Raw genomic sequence first — 27,120 nt, forward strand, 5'->3', positions numbered from 1 at the left:
AAGAAAGGCAATTGATCCCATCATGGAAGTCCCTCCCCCCAATTACTTAACTATATTATTCCAATAACCCAATCTCTTTCCTTCAGTGTTCAGCCCTGAACTGTGGCTATCTATGTGTCTTGCTAGAACAAAGGTTTGAATTAGGGGTTGGATTAGCAGGGTATTCTTAGGAAAATACAGAACCCACTGTCCAATTGCAGTATTTTAATGGGAAGATTCTGTCAAAATTTTACAAAATTTTTACCTTTCAACCATTTGACATTTTTGATGTATTCAATCATGGGTAAGAATCTATTACTTTAACCTTAATCAACATCATGTTACAAAAACTGTTTTTTTTTCTAATATCCTGCTGAAATTTGCAAAGATAGTGCTAGTCTTCAAGAAGGGCAATAAGGGTATCCTGTCACACTATAGACCATTTAGCCTTACATCCAAAATTAGCAGATTAATGGAGAGACTGGTACAAAACAAAATTATGCAGTTTATTACTAAAGAAAAGCTATTCAGCATGATCCAATTTGGATTCTTTCCAAATAACAGCTGTAAAAACTAGTTTCTAGAGGCATTGGGTGATTGGACAAAAGCAATGGAAAGCAAAATTAGTGTCCTTGTTTTCCTATTTTATATAGAAAAGGCATTTGACCAAATTCCCTAATGCTTTAATAAAAAGGCCAGTTTATGGCCTTCATGAAAGAAAGCTTACATGGATACTATATTTTTTTGAGAATAGAAGGTGAAAAGTACCTGTTGAGGGATCCCAATCTTCTGGTTGGTTGGTGACAAGCAGGAAAGTTCAAGCTAGTGTGACCAACTACTCTTATTCGTTCTTCCAGCTACCTTCCTTCTACTCTTATTCCTGCTCTGGATCATTTTAGTAATAATTTAACAACATAAAACCATTTTAACAACATATTAAATAAAAAAAACAAGTTTTTTCAACTGAAAGTACCGTAAGAAGCAACATTAAAACTTAAAACGAACAGAAATTATTATGTATATGAGTGGGTTTGCCCCCCTTTTCAATACCTTGCTCTTTATGCTAAAGTTCGAATTTTTTTCCAATTCTTTAAGAGTGATCCATGAATCACAAAGGCCATTTAATTAGAATAAATAGCTCTTTTGAAAGTACTAAAAAAAACTTTAGCATAAAGATTGAGGTATTGAAAACGGGGGCGAACCCACAAATTTACGTAATAATTTCTGTTTGTGTTAAGTTTTAATGTGTAACTAAAAAAATCACACTGCCTCTCCATCATTCATAGAAAAAAATCTGGAAGAGATGAGGCTTTTTTTCACCAAGACAATGACCATTAAACTTTCAGATAAAATTAGTTTCATAATAATAACCAGTAGCCATTCTTGGCATGAAACTAGAAAAAGCTAAGTAACAATTGAAGAAAACTAGAAATAACTTGAAAGTCAAATTAATGTGGGAAAAAACAACTACACAAAAAAGTATGGAGTGAGGATTATGCACTTCTTTATTGAACTTTTTTTCATTTAGTTTTAAATTTAAAGTTGGTTATTTTTGTTTTTATCCAGGGTGTTCCATATGCCTATTATCTTGTTGTTGTTTTTTGCTATGAAATGTAGCTAAAATACTTATATATGAAAGTTTGTTTAATACAGTCTTGATATAAGACAAAAAAATCCGTATTTTTGAATTATTTTGTTAACATATAAAAATCAGTGTCATAAATGTGTCGACTTATCAATCCTGGTGACTGAATGTGTGCAATTTGAACTATTAAATTAATTTTTGTATTTATATGTTTTAAATTTTATTGTTTGGGCTGTTGTTTTTGAAAATTTAAGTTGTCGATTGCTCTATTTTTTGCAATCTTTTTTAACTTGATATCTTGATCAGGGACGATCTCTTGTTGCCATTAAAGACATAGATGAAGATGAAGAATTGTTCTTAGAAGACCCTTTTGTTAGCTGTCAATTTTCTTGGAATGTGGTCTGCAAATATTCTGCCTGTGATTTTTGCATGAAACCCTTAGAAACTGCTGAAGAGAATGTTAAACGATTGACAGGAAACCCTGATTATACCATACCTTACCCAGAGTTTTCCAATACAAACAAAAAACTGCATACATATTGCCCTGACTGCAGGGTAAGTTTATTAATTCTCAATCATTACATTTGTGCGTGTTACTTACTTAGACTTAGGACTTCCCATGCCAGTTGGCACATAACGTGGCAATGATGAAGTCTGGGGGTGGTTGGATATCATTTTGGATGAGATCAAATTGGGTCCAAGGCTTACCATTGTCGTTTTATGAATCAGTACTGTTTTATAGGGATAGGGTATTAATCTATGACCCAACTCTCCTCCTTTCCCTGGCTTGGGACTGGCTGCTCACCATAGCCCTGAACGGCAAGGATCATCACAGGAGGAGTTCAATTGTGCATGTTAGGAAAGGGGGTTTATTTCAAAGAACTTGGATGAAAATTATTGTTTTGATCTTATTATTCTTATTTTGCTCTTATATTCTCATCATAAATTTATCCTCATTTTGATCTGATCCTCAACTTGATATTAATTCTCATTATAAGAAAAAAAGTTTTATTTATTGCAAATGGAAAACGCTAAAAATGAGTCATATTCCAATGTGATTTTCGTGATTGTCTGTACGAATTCAAACTAATAATAGTAGTAAATATCTGAAAATTGAATATCTTTTCTTTTAAGTCATAAGGAGGACAAATAGTATTAATTCTGAATCATTACATCTGTGTTTGTAAAAAAGGGGAAACAATGAAAATATTATTTTTATATTATCATTCTCATTTCTTCTTACCGTAGCTCTAATTAATTATGTTACTCATAAAACATCCCACAATGAGTCATATTCCATTGTGATTTTGGTGATAGCCTCAAGTGCTTTTCTCATCTAATTTTGAAAGACTGTTAATAGGAGTGGGTTCATTACTTGCCTATGTGAGTTTGACTTGATTTGGTTTCTTGTTTGTGCTTGGGTTTCAAGATTTGTATTGTATATGTAGGCTACCATTTTGAATAGTCATCATCCCCTTGGATGCAACCAGTTGTCCCCCCACCCTCCCAAGATCAGTCCAAGGAATCTCCTCTCCATGTAAATAATGCAACTTATTTTTTTGTGCTTTGGTTGCTAAATGGGGTATCTTAGTGGGTACATGTCTGTTTGTACCCTCTCTATAGTATTACAATTACGGATACAACTTATTTTGAACATAACATTGTAAACGCTTAGAATGGCATGTAACTTATCAACATAAAAAAAGTCTCTTTACAGTGGGACTATTCTTGCTATTCATGCGATTTTTATTTTTTTGTTTTGTTTTATATCCAGCCTCTGGTTCCCAGGTATAAACACGATAAAAGCAAAAGATCATGTGTAGTGCAAATCAGAGTAAGGATAGTGGTGTTGCCTAAGTAAAGAGCAGTGTGTGTTTTTTTTCATTATGTTCCTCCTGGCTACTTTGTATACCACAGATGTTTTAAAGACTTGAGAGGGAATTCTTTTATTGAAAACTAATAGTTCTTTTGCCTTTTTTAAGGGTCTAAAGTGATTCTAAGACAACCTGTCCCCCCTCTCTGTGCCCTTTTGCTCCTGGGCACCCCTGTAATCTTTCACGGTGCTGAACCATCATTTTAAGATAACAATTACATTAAAAATGATAAAAACAATCTAAAAATGTCTCTCCAGGGGACATGACACACATAGACACATCCACATATCAAATGACTGACACAGATACATTTCAGTTGAAGGAGTTTAATGCTACACCTTGTTAAAACCCGAATCATGCAAAGAAGTCAAATCTGTCCTTTTGGAGATATGAATTGGGCTTATCTGTGCTCCGTTCTTTCTCCCAGTGCAAAGGCGATCTAGCTAAGTTCTGAGTTGGAGCAATAATGAGCTAAATCCTTATTCTGTGCAAAAACTAGCTAAGTCCTAATTTGATGCAAAACGAGCTAAGATTACATTTGGTTCAACATCGAGGTAATTCTTGACTTGGTGCAGAAATAATGCACATCCAAGTTGCACTTAATTCTCCCTCGCCCTCTACCTTTTTTTAGTGGCAAGGTAAGCAGGTAGCACCTTGTTTAAATTAGAAATGTACAGTCGTTTTAAAACTGAATTATTCGAAACATGAATTGATCCCGTAGCCCCTCCCATATTTTCCCCCTCCCCCTTTCCCCGTTTTTGTTAGTTAGTATAAAAATAGGCATATTGCACACAGTTTAAACTAGGATTATGCCAAGACTTTCCGTCTGTTGGTTGCAAAACCCAAGTGGACTGGTGGGCCCTTTAATCCCCCCCCCTCAATCCTCCTGGGACTTTTCTAGACCCAAGGTAGGCATGTTTGGAGCTTGTTTGAACCAGAGTCATGCTATGGGTTACAACTTGTATAATTTGAGAACCAATCTGGGCCTGTAACCCCTCGATCGCCATCCACATTTTCCAACTTTTTAGCCAACTATTAGGAATCTGTCGAATCGGAATCATAAAAAAAATTGTATAAAAAAAATTGTGTTTTCTCCTCTTTTTATGTTATTTCTTAGCATGTGTAATTGTTTTTAGTCAAGTTCATTCTGTTTCATATTTTTTCACGTTGTTTTAGGCTTCCGCATTTGAAGCCGAAAAATTAAGACGTGTATCCTTTTTTTTTGTTATTTTTGTAGATATATATATATATATATATATATATATATATATATATATATATATATATATATATATATATATATATATATATATATATATATATATATATATATATATATATATATATATATATATATATATATATATATATATATATATATATATATGAATAGATTCTCATGGTCGCTTGTCTTCTAATCGCAGACAATTTGAGCCTTTTCTTGATGTCATGAAGTCCAAATGGACCTTAAAATAGAAGAGGTGCCTTTGTAAAATTACATAGTTTTTTTTATTGGACCTTTAACTTTTGCCTCGGCTTGTATTTTGTCATTATGAAAGACATATCTCCAAACCTGTGTTTCTTTTAACTGTTCATGTGGCGGGACTTAAACATATTTTTCTTCCAAGGATTTCTTTTTTGCAGATCTTTTATTATCAAAGGTATGGAAGGCATTGACGACCATTTTTGTTTCTTTTAATTGTTCAGGTGATGGGACGAAAACTTCTCCTTGTGCCTTGGCTTGTCCTTTGTCATTATAAAAGACGTATCGCCTTACCTTTTGTTTCTTTTAATTGTTCAGGTGGTGGAACAAAAAATTCTTTTTCTTCCAACGATTTATCCAGTCCATACTTTTGATTGTCAAAAGTATGGTACGTATTGATGACCTTATCCATGTCAAAATCCAAAACCAAATCATCATTACTGTTATTTTCAATTTGTTTGCTTCGTTACACCTCGGCTTATCTTTCGTCATTATGAAATATGTATCGCCGAACCTTCGTTTTTTTAACAAAGATATGGGACACGCGGCAGGCTTCTAAATATAGATTCTCACTGTCGCTTAACTTCTAAAGGCAGACAATTTGAGCCTTTTCTTGATTTCATGACGTCCAAATGGACCTTAAATTAGAAGTGTTGCCTTTGTGAAATTAATTTTTTTTTTATTGGACCTTTTGTAATTATGAAAGACATATGGCCGAACCTTTGTTTCTTTTAATTGTTCAGGTGGTGGGACAAAAACTACTTTTTCTTCCAACGATTTATCTAGTTCAGGTTTTTGATTGAACAAGGTATAGAAGGCATTGACGACCACCATTGTTTCTTTTAATTGTTCAGGTGGTGGGACAAAAACTACTTTTTCTTCTAACGATTTATCTAGTTCAGGTTTTTGATTTTACTAGGTATGGAAGGCATTGACGACCACCTTTGTTTCTTTTAATTGTTCAGATGGTGGGACAAAAACTCCTTTTTCTTCCAACGATATATCCAGTCCATATTTTTGATTTTCAAAGGTATCTTAGGTCTTGATGACCTTATCCTTGTCAAAATCCAAAACACAATCATCATCACTATCGTTTTCAAATTGTTTGCTTCTATACACCTCGGCTTGTCTTTCGTCATTATGAAATACATGTCGTCGAACCTTTGTTTTCTTTAACAAAGGTATGGTATGCATCGATGACCTTATCCATGTCAAAATCCCAAACCCAATCATCATCGCTATCATTGTCAATTTTGACACGTTTTGATTCTCGCTGTCCAGGTTGATTTTCATTGACTCGCTGCTCTTCATTGTAATTTTTGATTCCCCCACTTGTTCGGTGTCGTATTTCTTCTAACCGCGTGTCTATCTGCCCTTCGTTTTCATTTTTAACCCGCTCTAATTGTCATTTTCGCATATCTTCTAACCACCGTGTCTTTCCTCTTCATTTTCATTTTTGATACGTTTTTGGACTTTGATTACTTCAGACAATTTAGCAATGGCCTTTGCTTTAGCTGTCCGTATTGGTGTTGTCGCAATTGATGGTCCAGGCTGTCAAATTTCACATCTTTTCACGTTTGATAGTTCTGGTGTTGGTTCCAAAGAATTATCATTTATATTAACTGCAACTACAAATTTTCGTTTTTGTGGCCTTTCAACAGACATTATATTATATAAATAACTGGTGTGATGGAAACTCAAGAATCTTATTTATGCTCTGCATAACATCATATAAGAAAATACTTATATTATGCCATATATGATGTCATAAGAAATGCATATATGATGTACAAACATAGTACATGACCTCATTTGCAAAAACCAAAATTAATGCTGGACCTTATCCAGGATTTTGTTCTGGGGGGGGGGGGGAAGAATTCGACTGGAAAAAAAAAAAAAACAAATATCAATAATAGATAAGATTAGATTGATCATTACCCAAGCCATTAATCGAGAGGTAGGGAGATTTTAGCAGGGAGAATTTTCTGCCGATGGAATTTTTTTGGTGTGAGGGATTTTCATGGGGAAATGTTTCGCGGTGAGAAAAAGCGGATTTCCCGGTATGATTTGAAAAAGATCAGAAATTAAATTAAAAAACGAATTATTCGAACTGAAAGTAAGGAACAACATTAAGACTTAAAACAGACAGAAATTATTCTTATATGATTGGGGCTGCCCCTTCCTCAACCATCGCTTTTGCACTAAAGCCCAATCCTTTAAGAATGACTCCTAAAACACAAGGGCCGTTTAATTAAAATAAGACGCTTTTTTAAAGCACTCTAAAAACTTTAGCTCACGAACGAGGGCTGAGGAAGAGGCAGCCACCCTCTTATGTGGAATTAATCAACGTTCGTTTTAATGTTGCTCCTTACTTTCAGTTGGAAAAAATTGTTTTTTGTTTTATACCGAATCAAGAAACATTTGAAAAGAAATGCCTTTCAATATTCCTTCTGGATTTTAATCTTCTATCTTCTTGCTTCGGCCTGTATCTTCCTTGTATCACATTTACAGTGTTACCAGATGTCGGGTTAAAAATTGCGCCGTCATAAAAGTGAAAATACATCGAAAGCGCCATTTTACTAGTGAGAATACGTAAAATGAACGATTATCACCGCAGAAATGCGCCGATTTGAAAAAATTAATGCGCAACCGCCAAAATGGCCCAAATGTGCAACTACCCAAATGGCGCAAATGTGCAACTACCCAAATGGCGCAAATGGGCCCCATATGGCAACTCTGCACATATGAGTATCAACTGAATGGAAGAATGACTGAGCAAAACAAATTACTGCAAAATCCTTTTGTGTTCCCAAAGCATTGAGAGACGCTAAAGGTTAAACAGATCTGATTTGTTCATTTTTTTACAATCACCCATGGGTTCACTTTTAAAAGCCTTGCCATAATGAAAAACAAGGGATGTATTTACTTGATGGAAAAGCAAACAATATTGCGTTAAAGTTGATTGGCTTTTAAAGTGAGAAATTAAAACATTTTCTTTCGTAATGGAGGAAATCAGAGATTTTTTTAAAGGAAGAGGTAATGGACATTTTGGAAAGGCCTGGCACCTTTACTCCACCTAGGACTAGAAGAAACACTGTTAATACCATTCATAGTCAAAAAAGAAAACTTGAATTTTACTATTTTAAAAGGGAGAGGAGAAAGCTTGCTGATTTTATACAAACCTGTCAAGCAAAAAAAGTTCAATTTGTGACACTTGCTCAAATATTTATTTTATCAACGGCAAATTGCTGATTTTTTCAATATTTATCTATCCAAAATTCAACATTGACAATCAAATTTATAATAAAAAAAAAAATTCCTTCCCCTGTTTTCCCATACTAGATGAACTCTTTTTAGATTCTGAATAAACTGTACATATGATTCCTATTTTTTCTCCAACTCCGAACACGTAGCTTTCTGTCAAGGCTACAAATACGAACAAGGAGTAATTTACATAACAGAATTTGTATGCTAAAGAAGGGAATCAACTTTCTAAAGAAATTTTCTTTTACAGACTATTTTCTCCCTAATTTTGTGATCTTAATAAAAGTTTTAGATTTGCAGTTAGTAAAACGCAAGAACATTATTCGAACTCAACATTTTATCCAATTTTCTCCAGATAAAATTTTGTAAACTTCAGGGAAAACTGTGATAACCATTATTGTTATGAATTCAAGATTCCTGATGGGGAATTCCCTTGCTGAAGAAATTATCCTTTTCAAAGCATTTTCTCCATAATAGTTTTGGTCTTTATAAAAGTTTCAGATTTGGAGTCAGCGAAACACAAGAAAATTATTCAGACTCGACTTTTTATTGAGTTTTTTCCAGATTCAGGTTATAAGCTTCAGGGAAAACCAGGCTATTATTAATATAATTCCAAGATTCCTGGAGAGGAATTTTCCTTTGTCTCGAGCTTTTTGTCTCGAAAATTGGGGGTTTTCCGGTTTTAACTACACTAGTTCATTGATTTATAAGGGTTTTTTCAGTCTTTTTGGCTGTTTCTCCTGTGCGAAAAAACGGAGAACAGAAAAAGATGATGAAAACTAAAACTAAAAAATGAAGAATAGAAAAAGATGATGAAAGACAAAACTAAACTAAGATAATTTTCGGCCAGTAAATAAACAAAAAACAGAGCAGGTATTATGTCTAAGATGTCTTCAATGTAAAAAAAACGTATTTTATATGTTTACATATATATATATATATATATATATATATATATATATATATATATATATATATATATATATATATATATATATATATATATATATATATATATCAGTATTGAAGACGGATTGGCGGATGTCTTTGTCGAAATATCTGTTTTGAGTTTAGTATATTCACTGGCTGAAAATTATCCTGGTTTGGTGTTGTCTTCTTGTTTTTTTTATTCCTTATTCGATTGGCATTGCTGGTAGGCTTGTCAATTTCCATGACTTACCGTTAGAAAAGCTATGTTTTAAAAATTGTTTGTTAAAAAAAAGTTAACGATCATCAATTGACTATCAGTTAGATTTTGTCCCCTTTTGTCACAGTATACAGCTTAAATACAATCCAATAAAAAAACTTGTTAAATCTAAATTAATTAATAGTTACTAAGAAAAAGTGGTAATGCTAAGCCATATGCCTATATTTCAGCCACTTTTATGAGTTTTGTAAGGAAAAAGAAAAACATAAACAGACATTCACTTATCGCTTTAAATCTACAAATAGAAATTCAACAGCTAATGTATCAGCTGTTGTATTACCTAGAATGATTCCGGAACAAATGTTTCTAGCGATGATTTTTTTTGTGACGAAGGGTCTTAAAATGGTATGTTTTGTAAGGCTGGGCCTCAGAATTTATTTATGCTTTCCACCCTTCTAACCATCTCTAGGATTCTACCTGGCTTTCTCCCTTGTGGCCCAGTTAAATCGTTAATCTTAAAAACGTGAACTCACATTCAGGGAAGGTGCACCTAAAAGTCTTCTTTTTTCGGGGTGGGAACAGTAGGCCTAATAAAAACTTGGGGGGGGGGGGCTAATAAAAGTTAAAAAAATCGTAATAAAAGTAATAAAAATTTGCAATAATAATAAAACAAAAACTTTGATAAACTGAATAAGAAGCGCCCAGAAATTCAAGAAAACCTAGGATTTCTAAGGACCGGCATCCAAGGCACCATCTATCAACCAATGCATATGTAGATAGATAAATTCTACCATACTGATAAAGACTATAACACTGATTACCCTATAGAACTCTCATGAAGTGAGGGAAAGGAAAGTATTGAGTATCCTATAATTAAACCCAAAATAAGTGCAAAAACAAAATATCCAGGCATAATAAAAGTATGGAGATAATTAGAGCAAAAAAGAGAAAAGAGAAATTACCTTTTGGAAGTGGAGTTACCGTGCCTATGGGATCGAGGGCGTAGGTAGTACATACTGAGAAATAGTTTCTTAAAAGAGAGGCATAGGCTCCCTCTGAAAATTTGAACCTGACATCTTCCTTTTTGTGTCTCTAAAAAATCATCTCTGCATTTTTGTTAAAAAAAGGCAAATTTGAGAGACAAATTTCATCTTTATTAATAATTCTGAAAAAGGTGCTTTATTCGATTTAGTATATGTAACTTCATTTTTGCTTACTTTCCATTAACCACCTTTTCATTTCAGCTGCTGAAGCGTTCATTTGAAATAAATCTGTTGATAGAATAATCCTTCTATCAAAAGAATAAACAGGAAATAAAAATTCTGGAATACATTAAAAATGCTGAGCATAACCCTTCGCATCTTTTGGCTGCCGGAAGGTAAGCAGGAAGGGTGTGCGAGAGCACAGGACGGCTGGCCATCAACCCCCCATTGCACTTCCTGGCTGAAGGGCTATGAAACGCCAGTTTGGACCACCGCCAGTACCGCCAGTTTTGACCCTGAGGGTCTAGTGCTGTCATACTTACTTTATTCCGGGCTTAAAGTATAAAATAGTGTGCTTATTAAACAAAATAAGTGAATACTGTTTATCTCTTCCGGGCAAATAAGGACCTTTTCGTGCAATTCCTACATTATTAGTACTGCTACTACTACTAACAGCTCATTGCAGCACCAAGCAGTAATTGTTTTGTAGCCCCCCCCCCCTCCCTTTAGAAGATCCAAGTATTCAAGGTTGTACAACTTTGTACAAATTTGGCAACAAGGTTGTACGAATTTGGCAACAAGGTTGCCAAATTTGTTAGATTGTAAATTTTCTGTAAATTTGTAAAACAGATTTCAAAATTTCCCTGCAAACTTTTTTTTTTTTTTTTTTGAAGGAATTTAAAACTATTCCCGTCGTGGTAGCCTCTTAATCTTCCATACCAGGAGATTATTGGGTTCAAGAATGGCCTATCTGATTGCAATCACAGTAATACAGCCTAACCTTTTCTTTCATCAACCTTCATCTGGCTGCAATCGGACATATTTGGAAACCTCTGCTTCAAAAAAGAAATAAATAAATAAAAAATTAAGCCAAAGAAAAGAAGCAAATTGTAATGAATCAGTCCAGTTCATCAGATTCAACCTGCTGTAATTCTGACATTATTGATAGTACTACTACTACTAACAGCTCCTGACAGCACAAAACCGTTTGCGGCCCAATGCAGTCACCCCACGCTCTTCTAGCAAGCTAATCTGTTCAACAATCTTCCATGAAGTTTCAATTTTCTTTAATTCTTTTTTATGGCCTCTTCCGGCCCCAATGGGGTTAACCTGCTTTTTGTTTGCCCGAAAAATGCCAAAAAATCAGATCTTTAGCAATTTATCACCCTTCGTCCATAAAACATGGCTTTTCATTCTTAATTTTTTTTTTCATTATAACCATAGAAAGCTGAATCAAGTCATATTGTTCATACAGTTTATTCTAAAGAACAAAGAATAAAAAATGGGATTTTAAAGGGGAAACGAAAATACTGAAAAAACACAAATCGAAGATTTTGGAAGGATAACCGCCTCTCTTCTTCAGCCCGAACAAAATTTTTTTAAGGAAAATGCCAAAAAGGGAGCAAAGAGAAAACCAAAAATAAACGCGAAGAGTCAATGTGAAAAAACAAACCAATAAAAACCGACGAATAACCAAAATCAAAAGACGAATAAAATTCAATAAAAGCCAAAATTAGAAGAATTAAAACCAAATACCTAAAAACCAAATTTATTGTTTCATATCCAATATTAAACATATATATTTTACAATATAATATATTTTATAAAGATTTCTTCTATATAACGAGAACCTAAAACTGTCCTTAGACATTTCCTCTGGAAAACACCTAACATATTTCCTCAACCTATGAACGGGTTCAGAATTCTTGTGTAATGAATGGGATCAGGTATATTATATAACCAAACTCATTACCATGCCTTATATTATTCTATTCTAAATTTGAAGGCGTATCTTCCTATTCTTCCAAACTCTTTCAACTGCGAAAAACTCCCTACGTCTTGGCTATTGTACTCTTTGCATTTAAGCACATCCCTCGTCTTTACTAACCCGGGTAAGTGAGTCATCCACCTGACCGATTTTCTCGTTAGCTAGCATCACCTCTCCACCTTAGCCTATTCCTATTTCAAGTGTCTTGGTCTTTTTAGTATTTTTGAAGCCTGTTGATTGTAGAAATATTAATTTCAGATCAGATATTGTTCCCGTTTGTGCTTCGATAAGGCATATGATTCATATCACAAGGTGCTGTGTCTGCGCTCCTCTGATTTGGATCCTGATAATCCCTTGGTTATGCTGAATGAATCCTGGAAGTGAGTTGTTTCCTGTAAATTTTTGATAATTTAAAGTCAGCTAGGTTAAGTTTCTGCACTTTCGTATTGGAGCACCCTGTATTTCTTACGATAGCTTAAGTATTTCCTTGTGAACTTATGATGCTTCATCCCACTTTTTCTAAAATATTTTAGATATTTTATTATTTTATAATATTTAAAACTTTAAAAATATTTTTGAATTTTTTAGGTATTTTTAAAGCTTATTATTTGATTACCTCGCTCGGACAATTTAGATATTTTTAGCAATTTTTATTATATCTTTTTCTCTTTCCTTTTTGTAAGTCATTACCTAAAACTTTTTCTTCGAATTTGGTGACACATCTTAAAATAAAACCACAGATAAACAGAGACTATTTGCAAAAAAGATTTTTGATTTTCAGAGACTGAAGAGCTTTTTGTTATTTTTAATGGCTTCAGTCTTCACACAGGAGAAACACTCAGTTATAATTTCATTTTCTGTTCTAGTTATTGGCTTAAAATTTCACGCAGGGGGTTGTAAAATCAGCTACTTTTTAAAAAGGTAAGATCACCTAGCTCCAGAAATAAGGAGAGATGTGATTGGCTTATGAAAATGCCGTCAATAATGACAAAGACCACACTGCCTTTCCAACATAAACACCAACAACAAGAAGAACAATAGGGAATTCTTTTCGAAAAACATGGGAATTAATAGTAATATTTTCTTAAATAGGGATTTGGGGGAATACTCACTGAATGCTCTGTACACAAATTTAATTAAAAACTATTTAAAAAAAAAAAGTACACACTAACACAGAACAGTTACAAAAAGAACTTCGAGGTTAGCTGCCAAAAAGGAAAGATTAGCAGTGAAAGTGTGTTTTTAATTATTCTTCTTTCACTTCGATGAATTGGCTTGTTTCACCTCACTTTATTTATCAGTCCTGGTTGAACTTAGCTGAAGTAAGGATGCTGGGATTGTTTTAAAATTTTCATTTTAGTTTTAATGGTTTTATGTTATTGTAAGTCTGTTTTCTTTTGTATGTTATGTTTTGCTGAGGACGGCCCTTGGATATAGGGTCCAAATATTCATTCAAATATAGAATTCCAGAGTCTTGTGAAAAGAATTCTCCATTGTTATTCTTGTTGTTGATGTTTATGAAAATGCTGTCTTTTTCTCTTTTTCTCTTTCTATTAGCTTTCCTATTTTTCTCTTCGATAAAACGTTGTTTTATAATAAACAAATGTATATTTTTGTTAACAAATCTATAAACAAATGCATTAACTAAATAATAAACAAATGTTTATTATTTTATGGCACCCGGAACAACCATTTCGTTGGCTTAGATTTGTGACTTGGCTCACAAATTTCACAAATCACAAAATGGCTTATGGATATTGCAACTTTATCCAGAGTAACCTGGAAATAGTTTGATCTGAAATAGCCCTAGTTTTTCTCTACAGGAACTACTCTTTTTCTCTCAAGGTCATACAGAAGTTACCAATTATACTCTTCACAAAGAATAGCTTTATTCGTAGAAAGATTTTATCTAGTTGCTGCAAGCATAAATTGTGATCATACAAATAGGAATTTTATTTTACCGAACAGTGAGTATATAATCACACTGCTCATCACTGCACCAACATTTTTCATAAGTTACCAAGAGGCTACCAAGTCATAACCAAAAGCTAATATCGGAGCCAAGTATTTTGAAGCTCCCCAATAACTGATGGCGTTGGCCTAGTCCTGGATAGTGCCACACGCAAGGCCCTCCTTTCATTCGCACCAGTAACACCCAGGCTCCTGAGAGCAAGGCTCGATGGTAAACATGGAAAAATGGTAAATTTTCGGCAGTTCATATTATTGACCTACGAATAAAGTGAACATACTACTCGATGCCTTTTTTTATGCTCTTTACGAATATAACAATCATTTTTGTCGAAAATTTTACCCCCGCCCCTATATATACCAATTCAGGGTATATATTTGCACATTAGGTGTGGTGGGAGTAAAGTTTAAACTTACCTCTTATTTGCATCAGAAATAAGCTTTACCGCCACCCCCTTAATGTGTAAATATATACCCTGAATTGGTATATATATTGGTGGGGGTAAAATTCATTTCCGACAAAAATGATTGTTATATTTGGAAAAAGCATAAAAAAGGCATCGAGTAGTATGTTCTCTTTATTCGTAAGTCAATAATATGAACTGCCGAAAATTTACCGGAAAAATAACCATCATCACCTGCAACGCCCCCACAAATGGAGCCGAGGAAGAAGATAATCATGACTTCTCTACCCTATTAAGTTCTGAGCTCTCGTCAGTGCCTTTCCATGACTACCTCGTCCTTCTAGAAGATATGAATGTTAGCATTTAAAATGAGTCTGGTCTGTGGGATGTCGCTGTTGGACCCGTAACATTAGCTTTCCTAAACGACAACGAAGAGAGAATGCTGAACTGCTGTCTCGCCCACATTCTTACCATTGCAAACACGTGGTTTCAGAGACCCGACACAGCCAAGTATACCTGGTATAGCAATGATGGATCAACTAAGAAGATGCTCGACTACATCATCATACGCCGGCGATGGCTGTCGTCTGTGCAGAATTGTCGCACCTACCGAGGTGTAGAACTTGGGAACACCGACCATCGTCTTGTTGCAGCCAGAATCAGGCTTCCCCTAAAAGCTACAAGAACCAGCCAGACACCTCGGAAAATTGATACCTATCGTAACCAGCAAGACTCTGCTTTGGCTAAGCAGTATCAGGTCGAAATATCCAAGAGATTTGAGGTCCTTAGGCAGTGCAATGATAGTGAAGGCGTATGGAAGGTCTTCAAAAAGAGTGCTCTTGCAGCTGCAACTAGCGTTGCTCGAATGAAGCAGCATAAGAAAAAAGACTGGATCAGCAACGAGTCCCTCGCCATTATTGGTCTCAGACAGAAAACCCGCCTTCGCGGGGGCGTGACAGCATATAGGCAATTAAATAAAGAGCGTAACATCATGCTGCACAAAAACCGTAAGAACTTTATTGACAAAAAAACACGTGAGCTTCAAGAGGCCGCCAAAAAAAAGTACATTGGAGCCGCATATAAGATCCTCCGTGAGCTCTCAGGTCAATACACTCAAACTACATCGAATCTCCGAAACGCCAGTGGCAAGAATATTTACGACCAATCACAGTGCCTCCGCCAGTGGGAACGCCACTTCGAGAAGCTACTAAACTCAGACCCACCCGACCAGATTGCTGCTGCAACTGAAAATGCTGCTCCTGCTCCCTATGGCACTGAATTTACAACAGAAGAAATTAAAGCTGCAGTACGAAAGCTGAAGAACTACAAAGCGCCGGGAGCATTTGGCTTGACATTGGAACTCCTTAAAAACGGCAATCCATCCATGACCCTCTGGCTACAAGTGCTGTTTAATATGTGTGGCGTTCTGAAATGATCCCATCAGACTGGAAGACAGGCTTACTTGTGCCAGTCTACAATAGGAAAGGAAGTATAGAAGAATATAATAACTATCGTGGCATAACCCTGCTCTCGTTACCAGGCAAACTCTTCGCCATGCTGCTCCTCAAGCTGGCAAGATAGTACCTCCATCCGCTTTGTCGCCACAAGCAAGCTGGGTTCATGCCGGGTAGGTCCACTAATGAGCAAATTCATACAATTAGACAACTGATAGAGAAACTCTGGAATATAAAAGAAAGGCACACATTGCCTTTGTCGATTTTCGATCCACTGTTGACAGACAGTCACTGTGACTGATCCTTCAATCTGCTGGTGTACCTAAGAAACTGTCAATCTATTCAAAGAGCTATATAATAGGGCCGAAAGCGCTGTCATTGTAAATGGCCAGCTCTCATCACATTTTCTAATTAGAAACGGTGTTTGGCAAGGCTGCGCTTCTGCTCCCGAACTCTTTAACTGTGTCATTGACCATGTTCTCAACAAAACACTGTTGGGGCATCCGTTCGGCATCGATTTTGCTGGAAGGGTTCAGTCAGATGTTGATTACACTGACGATGTTGCAATGGTATGCGAAAATCTTGCTGACATCAAAACTGCCCTAGAAACACTAGCATCTGCTGCAGAAAAACTTGGTTTAAATGTAAACTGATGAAGACCAAAATATTGCATGTGGACAAGACACCATGCAGCCCCCTGACAATTATAGAAGTATGTGGCCAAGATGTTGAGATAGTCAAGCAGTTATCCTACTTTGGTTTCCAATTGTCTGCTCAAACAGAAATCTAGATGCACAGATATCAGCAAGGGTGGCAAAGGCAAAAGCCGTTTTTGGCCGTCTTCTGAGAATAATATTCCAGAAACCCCAGATGAGCCGTCTCATGAAAGCTCTTATCTACTCTGCCTCAGTAGCAAGTGTTTTGTTTTACTCACCAGAGACTTGGCCTTTGACTCAGTCTCAGATGACGAAGGTAGATGCTGTCCAGACAAAAAACACCTCCGCAAAATCGAACACGTTATGTGGCTCGATAGGGTATGGAAGATGGATATCCTCCGGTCCTTTGAATTACTACCCCTGTCCGAGCAGCTTACGTCCCGCTAACTGCGTTTGTCCAGTCATCTACTTCGCCCCACCCACTGAAACACCTTCCCGACTTATATTCGACTTCGATCCAACTACAAGCGGCTGGAAATTCCCCAGCGGTAGACCACATGGGATGGGTGGATATCATCCGCGTTCGACTCACAGTGTGGGGCATTGACCCCAGTGAAGCTCCTACCCTCGCCCAAAACAGGCACTGACGTCTGGTTCCCTCTACGCTGGTGACGCTGCCGAGCAAAAGCTTTAAGTCAAGTCGAGTTGGTGGACCATTAAACTCTCTAGGAATACCGAAGTGAGATACTTGAAATAGTCTCCTTCAGTTTGTAAAGCTTTAACAAATTGTTCCTAAGTTTTATATGCAGAGGTGGAAATATAATTTCCTATCTTCACGCAAAGGTGTGATGTAAAATACTTGGATTACAAGGTTTCAGGTCAGATTTTGGTGGCCAGTTCGCACCTGATGCTTCTCACTTGCTCTGCTGTCCCACATACACAGAATACAGGGATTCTTAGTATATCTGCGTTACTGGCAAATGAAGAAGCAGGACATTTTAAGCTCAGCACAGATGATCCATTGATGCACTTTGCAAAAAATCAATAGCTCTCTCTGTGTCTTCATATTCTTCACGCAAACAAGCTTAATGATCTTCTATGACTGAACCTTATTAAACGCCATTGTGAAGGAGGACCTATTTCTAGCTCCATTTTAAACTATCGTTGGCTATTCAATTGTTCTATAGGCTGAAATTCCCGATTCTTCCATTAAATCAGTCAAGGTCAAGTAAGTATTCATGCAGTTAACACCTCTTATTTTCTGAGAGGATTATCTGTTGAAAAAACCGGTTTTGGTTACATTGACTGTCAGCCTGTGTGATTGAACTATTTGTACTATTTCATTTGGATTGAATTATTTCATTTGGATAATTAGAAGGTGTTTATTGGAAAGTGGGGGGGGGGACTTAAAAAAGTCCCCCTTGCGGTTAAGTCTTTATTTTGTGACTTTACATTGAGATTTGATTACGCTTGGACCTACGATAGCTGAAAGTGAAAAAATTATTTTGAGTCCTTTACTGAATTGTGTTACGAGAGCACTTACAGATGGAATAAAATTGGACTGTATCGTAAAAGCGTGTGTTGCTTTCTATACACATGAAGATGTTATAAAGGCAAAGTGAATCCTTCATCCTGAGTTGAATATTACGAATTGTCTTGTGACCTACTCTAAAGATGAAGAAAATATCATCGAAATGTGCAAACTTCTAGTTGTAGCTGCGAAAAATAATGTGAGCATGCCAAAATTTGTCATCTTTAACCCCTGCTCGGTTCCGGTCATCTGAGATGCGGTGAATGCAACAGTTACTGCCAAAGTAAATGAACTCTCTCGGAAGCTTGATAATTTTTTAGCTACCCAGTCCGCTCCAGCGGTTAGTATTTTCACCAGCAGTCGTAGTGCACCTGAAACGTCCAAGCCCAAAGATTCTTCCTATTCTGTTGTCTTGAAAAATCCTCCCTAGGAGCTCAATGGCCCAAATGACTGGAAGGCTTTCATAGACAGTTTCTGTGAAAATGCAAATGACATTAGCGAACTTCGCAAAGCTGCAAACAAATGGAAACTTGTGGTCAGGTCGAAAGCTGCAGCAACGAAAATCGTTGAGAAAGCGGAATCTTCCGAGCCCGATCTCAGAATTGCTGTTCGAGAACCCCTGCACATAGCTCTGCTACGAAATGTCGCTGAAAATATAAACTGTGAAGGAATAAAAAGTCTAATCTCGAATAGTACGAAGACTGAACAATGCGGAAAATCCCGTTCTTTCAAAGTGTATTTTGACACTATCAGTGAGCTCCAACAATTTCTGAGTACTTTGGTAATTATCGGCTACGAGCGTCTACCTGCTGATTCGTCTAAGTTCTTGTCAAGACGATACTACAACTCCCACAAAATCAGTCACCTTGCTTCCCTGTGTACGGCTGAACCTTTATGCTCTAGATGTGCCTCAAATGAACATCGTTCTACGCGAGATGAACCATGCAGACAGCCGACATTCTGCGTTGAATGCAAAATCGGCAGTCACACGTGTACCGTGTAAAATGTCCCTCAAACAGTAATCCACAAAGAAATGACATCTGAAGCTTCTGCAGTTAAATGTTTATCGTGGAACATTCATGGCTCGTTCGCGAATAAAATTCCGATCTTAGATGTTGTATTTGAGCAAAATGAAGTTGTCTGTTTACAAGAACATTTCGTCACAAGCCGCAGTAAAAGTATTCTGAGTTTTAATAATTCAGTATCGGTTTATTCAGTTTCAGTGAAGCAGCTAAGTGGAAAAGGGCGACCCTCCGGTGGCATTGCCACTTTCGTTCGTTCGACTCTAAGATCTAGTGTATTTGAAGTCAATGATAATTTTCTGGCGATTGGTGTTGAGGGCTGTGTTTTTATTAATGTATATTTGCCTACAAATTACCATGATGAGCGTTCGGAGCGTGCTTTTACTTTTTTTAGTGATGAACTCGGCCAGTGTATTAACTGTAATAGATCATTAAGCATTAAATGCATATTAACTGGTGACTTCAAGTGCGATTTGACTGAGCCTTTCATACCCAGACCTTTAAGTTTTACGTTGTTGCTTAGTATTTTTGGAGACCAGTCTGATCTCAAGTGCAAAGATTAAAACTATACACACGTACGAACCTCAATGTCTACATCAGATCTCGATCACGTCTTTCCTTCCGAAAATCTCTGGATCTTATCTGTCAAGGTTGTTCCTGATTTTCACCTATCTGATCACTTACCAATACAGTTTTCAGCCGAGATTCCTTGCCACAGCTCAGATATACAAACGCAAACAAATTCGAAAACACCTCCTAGGTCTCACCGTGATTGGCGTAAAATTAACCCTGTTTTATTTCAAGAAGAAGCTGCCAGAGTACTTCATAAGATTCGTGTCACTTTCCATCTTCTCTCTAGATTAACTGCTCTTTCAAAGGAGGAAACACAACTATCAGTCGATATTTATTGCGCAGAAATTGGCCATGCCCTTCGCTGTGCAAAAAAAGCTGCCATCCCTCTAAGTAGACCCCGTCATCCTACCCTTCCTGGCTGGTCTGAAAATCCAGAGTTAGTGCATACCCATTCTAAGTCTAAATTTTGGCTTCAACTTTGGGTTTCTTGTGGACGACCCCGTTCGGGGGTAGTTAATTTTAATCCGCCTGCTCACAAAAAGAAAATTCGCGAAGGAGCTAAAAGCTCACAGAAAAAAGATGATTGATATCGAATCTACACGGGTCAAATTTAATCCTTCTCTCCTTCGGCATTTTCTGTCTCCTATAAGTGTTGAGTCTTTGTACGCATCTACTATCCATGATGTTGAGTGGTGCGCGTACTATGGGTCAGAATTTTTGCCTCCTGACCCAGCCCTCAACGAAAGATACGAAGCTGAGTTGGACGACTTCTTAGATAGTTGTCCTCAGGGTGATTATGTTGTAACAGAGTACTTTTTTTTTTTTTATCTCAACTGCCTCCCTGAAAACTTGGATGAGATCTTTAACAGGAGCAATAATGGAGGTGTTATCGAATAAAACGAAATGCTGCGGGTTGTCATATACATGTTGAGCCAAGGTGGAATCAAAAGTCTCAGGCCTTTGACGTACCTCCATAGCTTTGGCGATTGAGGACCTGTGTTCCAACAATCTGCTCCCCCAATTGCTGGTGGGTTCTTCCAACAGAGAGACAGCCGCAAGAACATGGAACCCTATAAACACCACTGCCCAAAACACGGCTCGTTTTGTTTTTATCGCTGTTAAAATAGCTCTGAATATAATTAGATTTTTGAATGTTACAATTAATATATGTTTTTTTAGGATTCTTTGCAGTTTGTCACTTTATTTGGGAAAATAGGGTAAAACAGTAAAGACTTTCTTATCACCCACTAAAGGGATGCTATCTATTGGAGGTTGTGGAGATAATGAATCCTTTTCTGCCTTTTTTTGTCTTTTTTCTATGATGGATTCCAGTAACTTGATGGGAAATCTATTGCAATAAAAAATGTTCTTCAGATAATTCAATTCTGGGATTATATGAGCTTTTGAACAAATTCTTACATCAGGATCAACTAAAGATATAACTACTACTCTTTTTACACACGGAGGGTGGTTGGAAGAGAAATGCAAATACCTACATTATGTGTAGGTTTTCTATAAATTGAATATTCAAGGCTGAGAGATTTTTTTTATTAGTTAATTTTATTTCATTATCGTGCTCTGAGGACGGTCAAGCGGAGGTCTTAACAGAAATATTTGCATTTTAGTTCACATTTTTCACTGGCTTGTATAATTCTCGTTTTTCTCTTGTTTACTATTTTTTCGTTTCATCTGTAATCTCAAAGAGATCAATTTTGGGCTGTTGTCCAGACTCAAAATGTAATTATTCTGTTTGGTAGACTACTCTTCAAGTTGGTTTTTGAATACACATTAAAGCAGTGTAATTTGTTTAGGTTTTGCCCTTTGCAACCGGGTTAGGGACCAAAAAATTGTTGGTTTGCTGGTTGGGACCATTTTATGGGCCTCTCTAAAAAGTCAAGTTTGGTTAATGCTAATGAAATAAAATAAAATAGGATGAATATATAATAGTTTAAAAACAAATTTGGGCTATAGATTTGCGCTTTAGGGGGTGGGGAGGTTTTCTTTGAAAACCTGCTTTGGGATTTTAGCTGAATGAGGCACGGGACTTGCACCTGATGACAATATACGATACTCTGTTTGACAGTTGCTTTTGTTTTTCTTCAGAGTGGACATTTCCTAGGCAGGTTGGAACGTGTTCAGTGTTCTACGAAGGGTTTTTTACATCTATTACTAAACACAAATTTCTGTTAAAATCAAATTTTCTGTTAAACACTTGATGTCTTCTAGTGAGTGGTTGTACTAACAGGGGACCTACCTCTAGGTTAATGTGCTTAGAAAGTTTTTATACATAGCTGGTTTCTCCTGGTCATTATTAGATATCCGTATGGGATTTTCCTGCCTACTTCTACCAATCCAAGAGTTTAGAGTTTAAACATCCTCTAAAGGTTTCAAACTAATACCGAAATATCCATTCTGCATTATATTTATCAAAGGTTTTATCTTCTGTAGGATTTAAAACTGGTTTAGTTTTAGGATGTCTGCTGGTTGTGAGGCAACAGTTATTTTTCTGTTTATGTTTTTTATAGATTTAAAATGATTGTAAAGTTCTGTCTTTTTTTATGACTGAAAGAATAATATCGTTAGTTATTCTATTTTGTTTATCTTTTTTTCTTTTTTGTCAGGATATTAAATAGTGAATTAATATTAAGTAATTACGTATAAGTTGATATTAAACTATTATTAGTTTATTATTGTATAATTAATCTATAAAATAATTTATATTTCTAACTAAATTAAATATGTACCCACCTAAAATGGTTAGATGGCTAAATAGAATATTAATAGCTAATATATTATTAATAATTATATATAAATAACTAGTTGTATAATAATAAATTTGTTTTTACTTAATTTTCAGTTTTGCTCTTTTCTATGTCAGAGGCTTTTTAGCCTTAGAGGAATAAATAATTTATAGGCAAAAGGCAAAAATAAATAAATAGTTTATTTAAATAAAATGATAGTTTAATATAATAATTTAAACAAATTATAACATAATTTATTATTTTATAGGCAAATGCATTACCCGCCTGAAACTGCAACAGTGATGTTAATAGCAAGAATATTGGCTATTCTGAAACAGCATCCGTCTAAAGCAGAAATCCGTTCAACGCTGAAAATTGTAAGTGTTTTATGCTATATCGTTTTATCAGTATTTTCTTCAATACCGCCATCTCATATGTTTTTAAACGTAGCTGTTCACATTCTGTTTCCATCCAAAGCTGAACTTTGAACTCATCAGAAACCTCGACTCTTCCGATTCCTAAGCAGAAGTTTTTGAAGAGCTTAATGAGCTGTCCTTGAGAATCGTGGAAGTAATTTCGCACTCCTCGAAAAATTTTGGAACAGGAGATAAAGCTCAGTATATTAATGTATTTGGGATATAATGTCATTCAATCTGCTATTATGAAATGCTAAAACGTACGGAAATTTTTTTCGGGGGAGGCGGATAGTATAAAAATAACTTTAAACAAGATGATTTAAACAAGAAGTGCCCAGAGCTTCGGGAGAATTTAGGATTTTGAGGGGGCATGGAGGCTCCCCTCCTGACCTCTCTCTCCTGCATATGTGTCTGGTAAAGTACACAGTTCATTATTAGCTTAATAAAGAATTAAAGAGATTTAAGCTCACGCAAGGCAGTATCCAGGGGGGGTGTTGTTTTTGCCCCCCCCCCCCCCCCCTGAACTTTTTGTCTGATTCGAAAAACGTAACAAAAAATGCATACAAAAAAATTGTGTATTCTTCTTTTAAAGTTTATTTATACCCCCCCCCCCAAAAAAAACACAACTAATGTACCCTCAAAATGGATGCGCCCTTGAGCTTACCTCAAAATGTCTAAGTTAGGAGAATCTTTTAATAAAAAAAAAAAAAAAAAAAAGGATCACACCGTTTTAAAAGCTAAAAATATAGTAATTGTATATAATATATAGTTGTAATAGTTATATATTCTTTAATAATTTTTAAAATTTTTTAAACTTGTGATTCCTGTCTGAAAACGTTTTGCTTTTTTTTTCTGCCTTTTTTTGCTTTCCCACCCCTTTCACTGAGAACGGTCTAATGATCGAAATTGAAAAACAGTGGCCGGATACTGTGCCCTTTTTTCCTTAATAAGTCTAGGAAAGAAAACTCAAAAATTTAATTAATATTGATTCGACTACGCAATCAAAATTTTTATTTAACTACGTGTTTATGTCATTACTTCCGGAAATCTGTATTTTTTAGGTATGCGGAAATTTTTGTTTAGGAGTTCGCCCTTTTTTTTTTATTATTGATATAGTTTCTGATGCAGTTTTGTATGTTGGATTCCAAATTTATCCAGATTTTTTAGCAGCATGCCCCTTGTTTTTACATAATGGTTTTGTGTTATTTATTTTTTTTTTTTTATGCGTGAAACCCCACAAATTCAACCAAATTTTTTTTAGAAAGCATTGAGTAAAAATTACATTTTTGAATTTTGTGTATAAAGCTGCATTAGAAAATTTTCCTTAATATTAAAAAAAATACTTCACAAATCCATATTGAACAAAAAAATGACAAAACTACCTTTCGCATGGAGACAAATGATGTCTGCGCAGCGCAAGTGCCTACTTCCTGATATTCTGCCCTCGGCAAACTTAAAAAAAAATTCTTTTATACGAATTTAACAAATTTAACAAAACAATATCTGAATGATCATAACACAGAAACTGCGGCCTGTAGATGAGTACGTATCTAGATTCTAAAAATATACACTAGAATACTAAGTCGCCCTTGATCTTTCTGTATGATTTCTGCAAAGCATTAATATCTTTAATTCTTTTTATTAATTTTTATCTTATTCTTCGTTTATTTAAGATTTATTGTTATGTCTGATTATTCCCCTTTCGCCGTTAAACAACAACAAAAAAAACCGTTTTATACTAAAAACCTGCGATTTTGTTTCAAACATACTGCTGTAACTTGCATTAAAAGGGAAAGATGCTTAAATCGTTGTATTCAATAGTTTCAAACCATCCACGAGCAAGATTTCTGATACCCTTTTCTTCAACTTTTTCTTATAGAATGAGCTGAACTTTCTTGAATCATGGGAAAATTTACCCTTTTGGCACGTTTTCAACGTTTTTTTCAACCATAAAAAAAAACTCGGATGCAAATTTTAAGAATGAACTTTAGGTAGATGGCTGAAGCTGAATCACGGCTATCACGAATGATATCAGAATTGTTGTGTTAAGTCGAAACGTTAAGAACGTAGGACTATACAGACATACATAACTTGCAGAGGGAACATCTTATGTATTTTAGCAAATGTGGTATGTTATATGCAGTATTTAGCCAGTAAAGTAAGTTACTATTAAATATATCTCAGTGTAACTACTAATACAATCTTCATATTTATCATATGTTTAGAAATATCACAGAATCAGTTGGGTCATTTGGGGGGCAGGGGGGCTGTGTTAATACAAAGATCATGAAAAATCCACTCAATTTTCAATGTAATACCTTAAATTACATATTTTTGTTTTTTCCAAGAACACACTGCCTTTCTATGACGAACAAAAGACTTTCAAATGAGGATATGTCCATTTATTAGACAGTGAAAACAGAAACAAAAGTCTGGATATTTCGACCATATATACAGTGATCGTCATCATTGATCGATCGCTGTGTATGGTCGAAATATCTATACTTTTGTATATGTTTTTAATGTCTAATAAATGGACTTATCCCCATTTGAACGTTCATTTGTTAATCCACCGTATTAAAAGCTTCTTTTAATTTCCAAAGTGCACAGATGTATTGACATTAAAAATTAACGCTAATCATTCAGAGAAAATCGGGTACTAAAAGCCCTTGCCCGTGGCTTCAAGACGATACGCATATAATTAACCAACAAGATCATAAAGTCAATTATTACAAAAAGCCAAATATAAATATTGGTAAAACGTTTTTTATCCATTTTTTTCTCTTTTTATGCATCAGGCTGAAGATGCATATCTTTTAATAACTAGTCTCTATTCTGTATGTAATACTTGCCCAAACCCCCCTATAATCATTAAAATTTTATGACAAACTCCTTTTAAGTTTTTTTTTCTGCTTATTTTGGCTAGTCAAGTCCAACTACATGTAGTCTAACTAATGTTCTACATAGTTTGAATAAAAAAAATATGTATGCCTCACTGGCGTATCCAGGGGGACCCCGAAAAGGGGTACTTTTCAATGGAAGGTCAACTTTCATTCAAAAGAGGAACTAAATTATAGTAATTATTATAGGATTATAAGACGATCTTCTTTTATGTATTTGATGTGTACATACCAGTGTTGATGTGTATCTACCAGTTTTTGCTGTTGATTTAGTTTTCTTTCTCTTTCTTATTTGTATATTCCATTGTTCTAATGTATATATGATGGGCATAGGACGGGAGGTGAATGCCTGACCGAACAGTGGTAAATAAATACATTTTACAATTCTCGTGAAAAACCTTCTTTTTATCTCATTTATTTTTCTTTAAATGTGATCTATATTTTGTATTAGAAAATCCTCTTTCAATCCGTGTCCAAGTGCCTCATACCTGTAATGGCCTCATTTTTGAATAGTTAGTATTCGTTGTTTTAAATCATATAACATTTTAACGATCTCCAAAGTCCTCAAGAACTTTGTTGCATCCTTTAGTAATCAAATTGAGTAACAGATAAATACTATTACTATTTTCATTACAGAAAGGTTAAAAAGGTCTTTTAACTCGGCAGTCGTATCTATAATCGCCTTATTGTGCACGCATAAATAGTAAGTGGTGGGGGGGGCATACCCCGTGAAATGGTCGATTTTATTACGATTTTCTGTGTTTTCAAATTCTTCTTTTTTTACCTACTTTCATTATTTTTAACTTGCATTTCAATGCCTTTGCTGAAGTTATTGACAGAATTTAGATGTTTTTGTCGACTGATTCATTGGCTCGTAGACTAGAATTTTGACTGCTTTTTCTTGGGATAGAATTTTAATTACCTTGCCATTAGGGTTAAATCGTTGTTGCCACTTTTAATTCTTCAAGAAAATTTAACACAAGTTTATGCACCCCAAAGGCTGTGATTGTGAATGTATAGCTATGATAACGTTGTTGAGACCAAATTTTCAATACTTTTGTCTTGAAGTTCTGGTGTGACAATATCGTATATGGCTGTATGTTCTCTGGAAATACTACACAAAAATTTAAAAAACAATTCGTAGTGGAATTTT

The 27,120-nt window shown here is 35.4% G+C and overlaps 1 protein-coding gene across 1 annotated transcript in view; it reads left to right on the forward strand.

Annotated features, from left to right (window-relative positions):
• Smyd5 (SET and MYND domain containing, class 5) overlaps nt 1-27,120 on the forward strand; it is a 58,278-nt gene that overhangs the window by 3,993 nt on the left and 27,165 nt on the right. The window contains exons 2-4 of the mRNA XM_089087743.1: nt 1,871-2,119; nt 12,561-12,682; nt 22,920-23,028. Coding sequence (XP_088943869.1) covers nt 1,871-2,119; nt 12,561-12,682; nt 22,920-23,028 — 480 coding nt within the window. The remainder of the gene's footprint in view (nt 1-1,870; nt 2,120-12,560; nt 12,683-22,919; nt 23,029-27,120) is intronic.

This window comes from Artemia sp. Qi Xiang Cuo, chromosome 4, assembly GCF_049724085.1.
Source record: "Artemia sp. Qi Xiang Cuo chromosome 4, ASM4972408v1, whole genome shotgun sequence".
Taxonomy (NCBI): Eukaryota; Metazoa; Arthropoda; class Branchiopoda; order Anostraca; family Artemiidae; genus Artemia; species Artemia sp. Qi Xiang Cuo.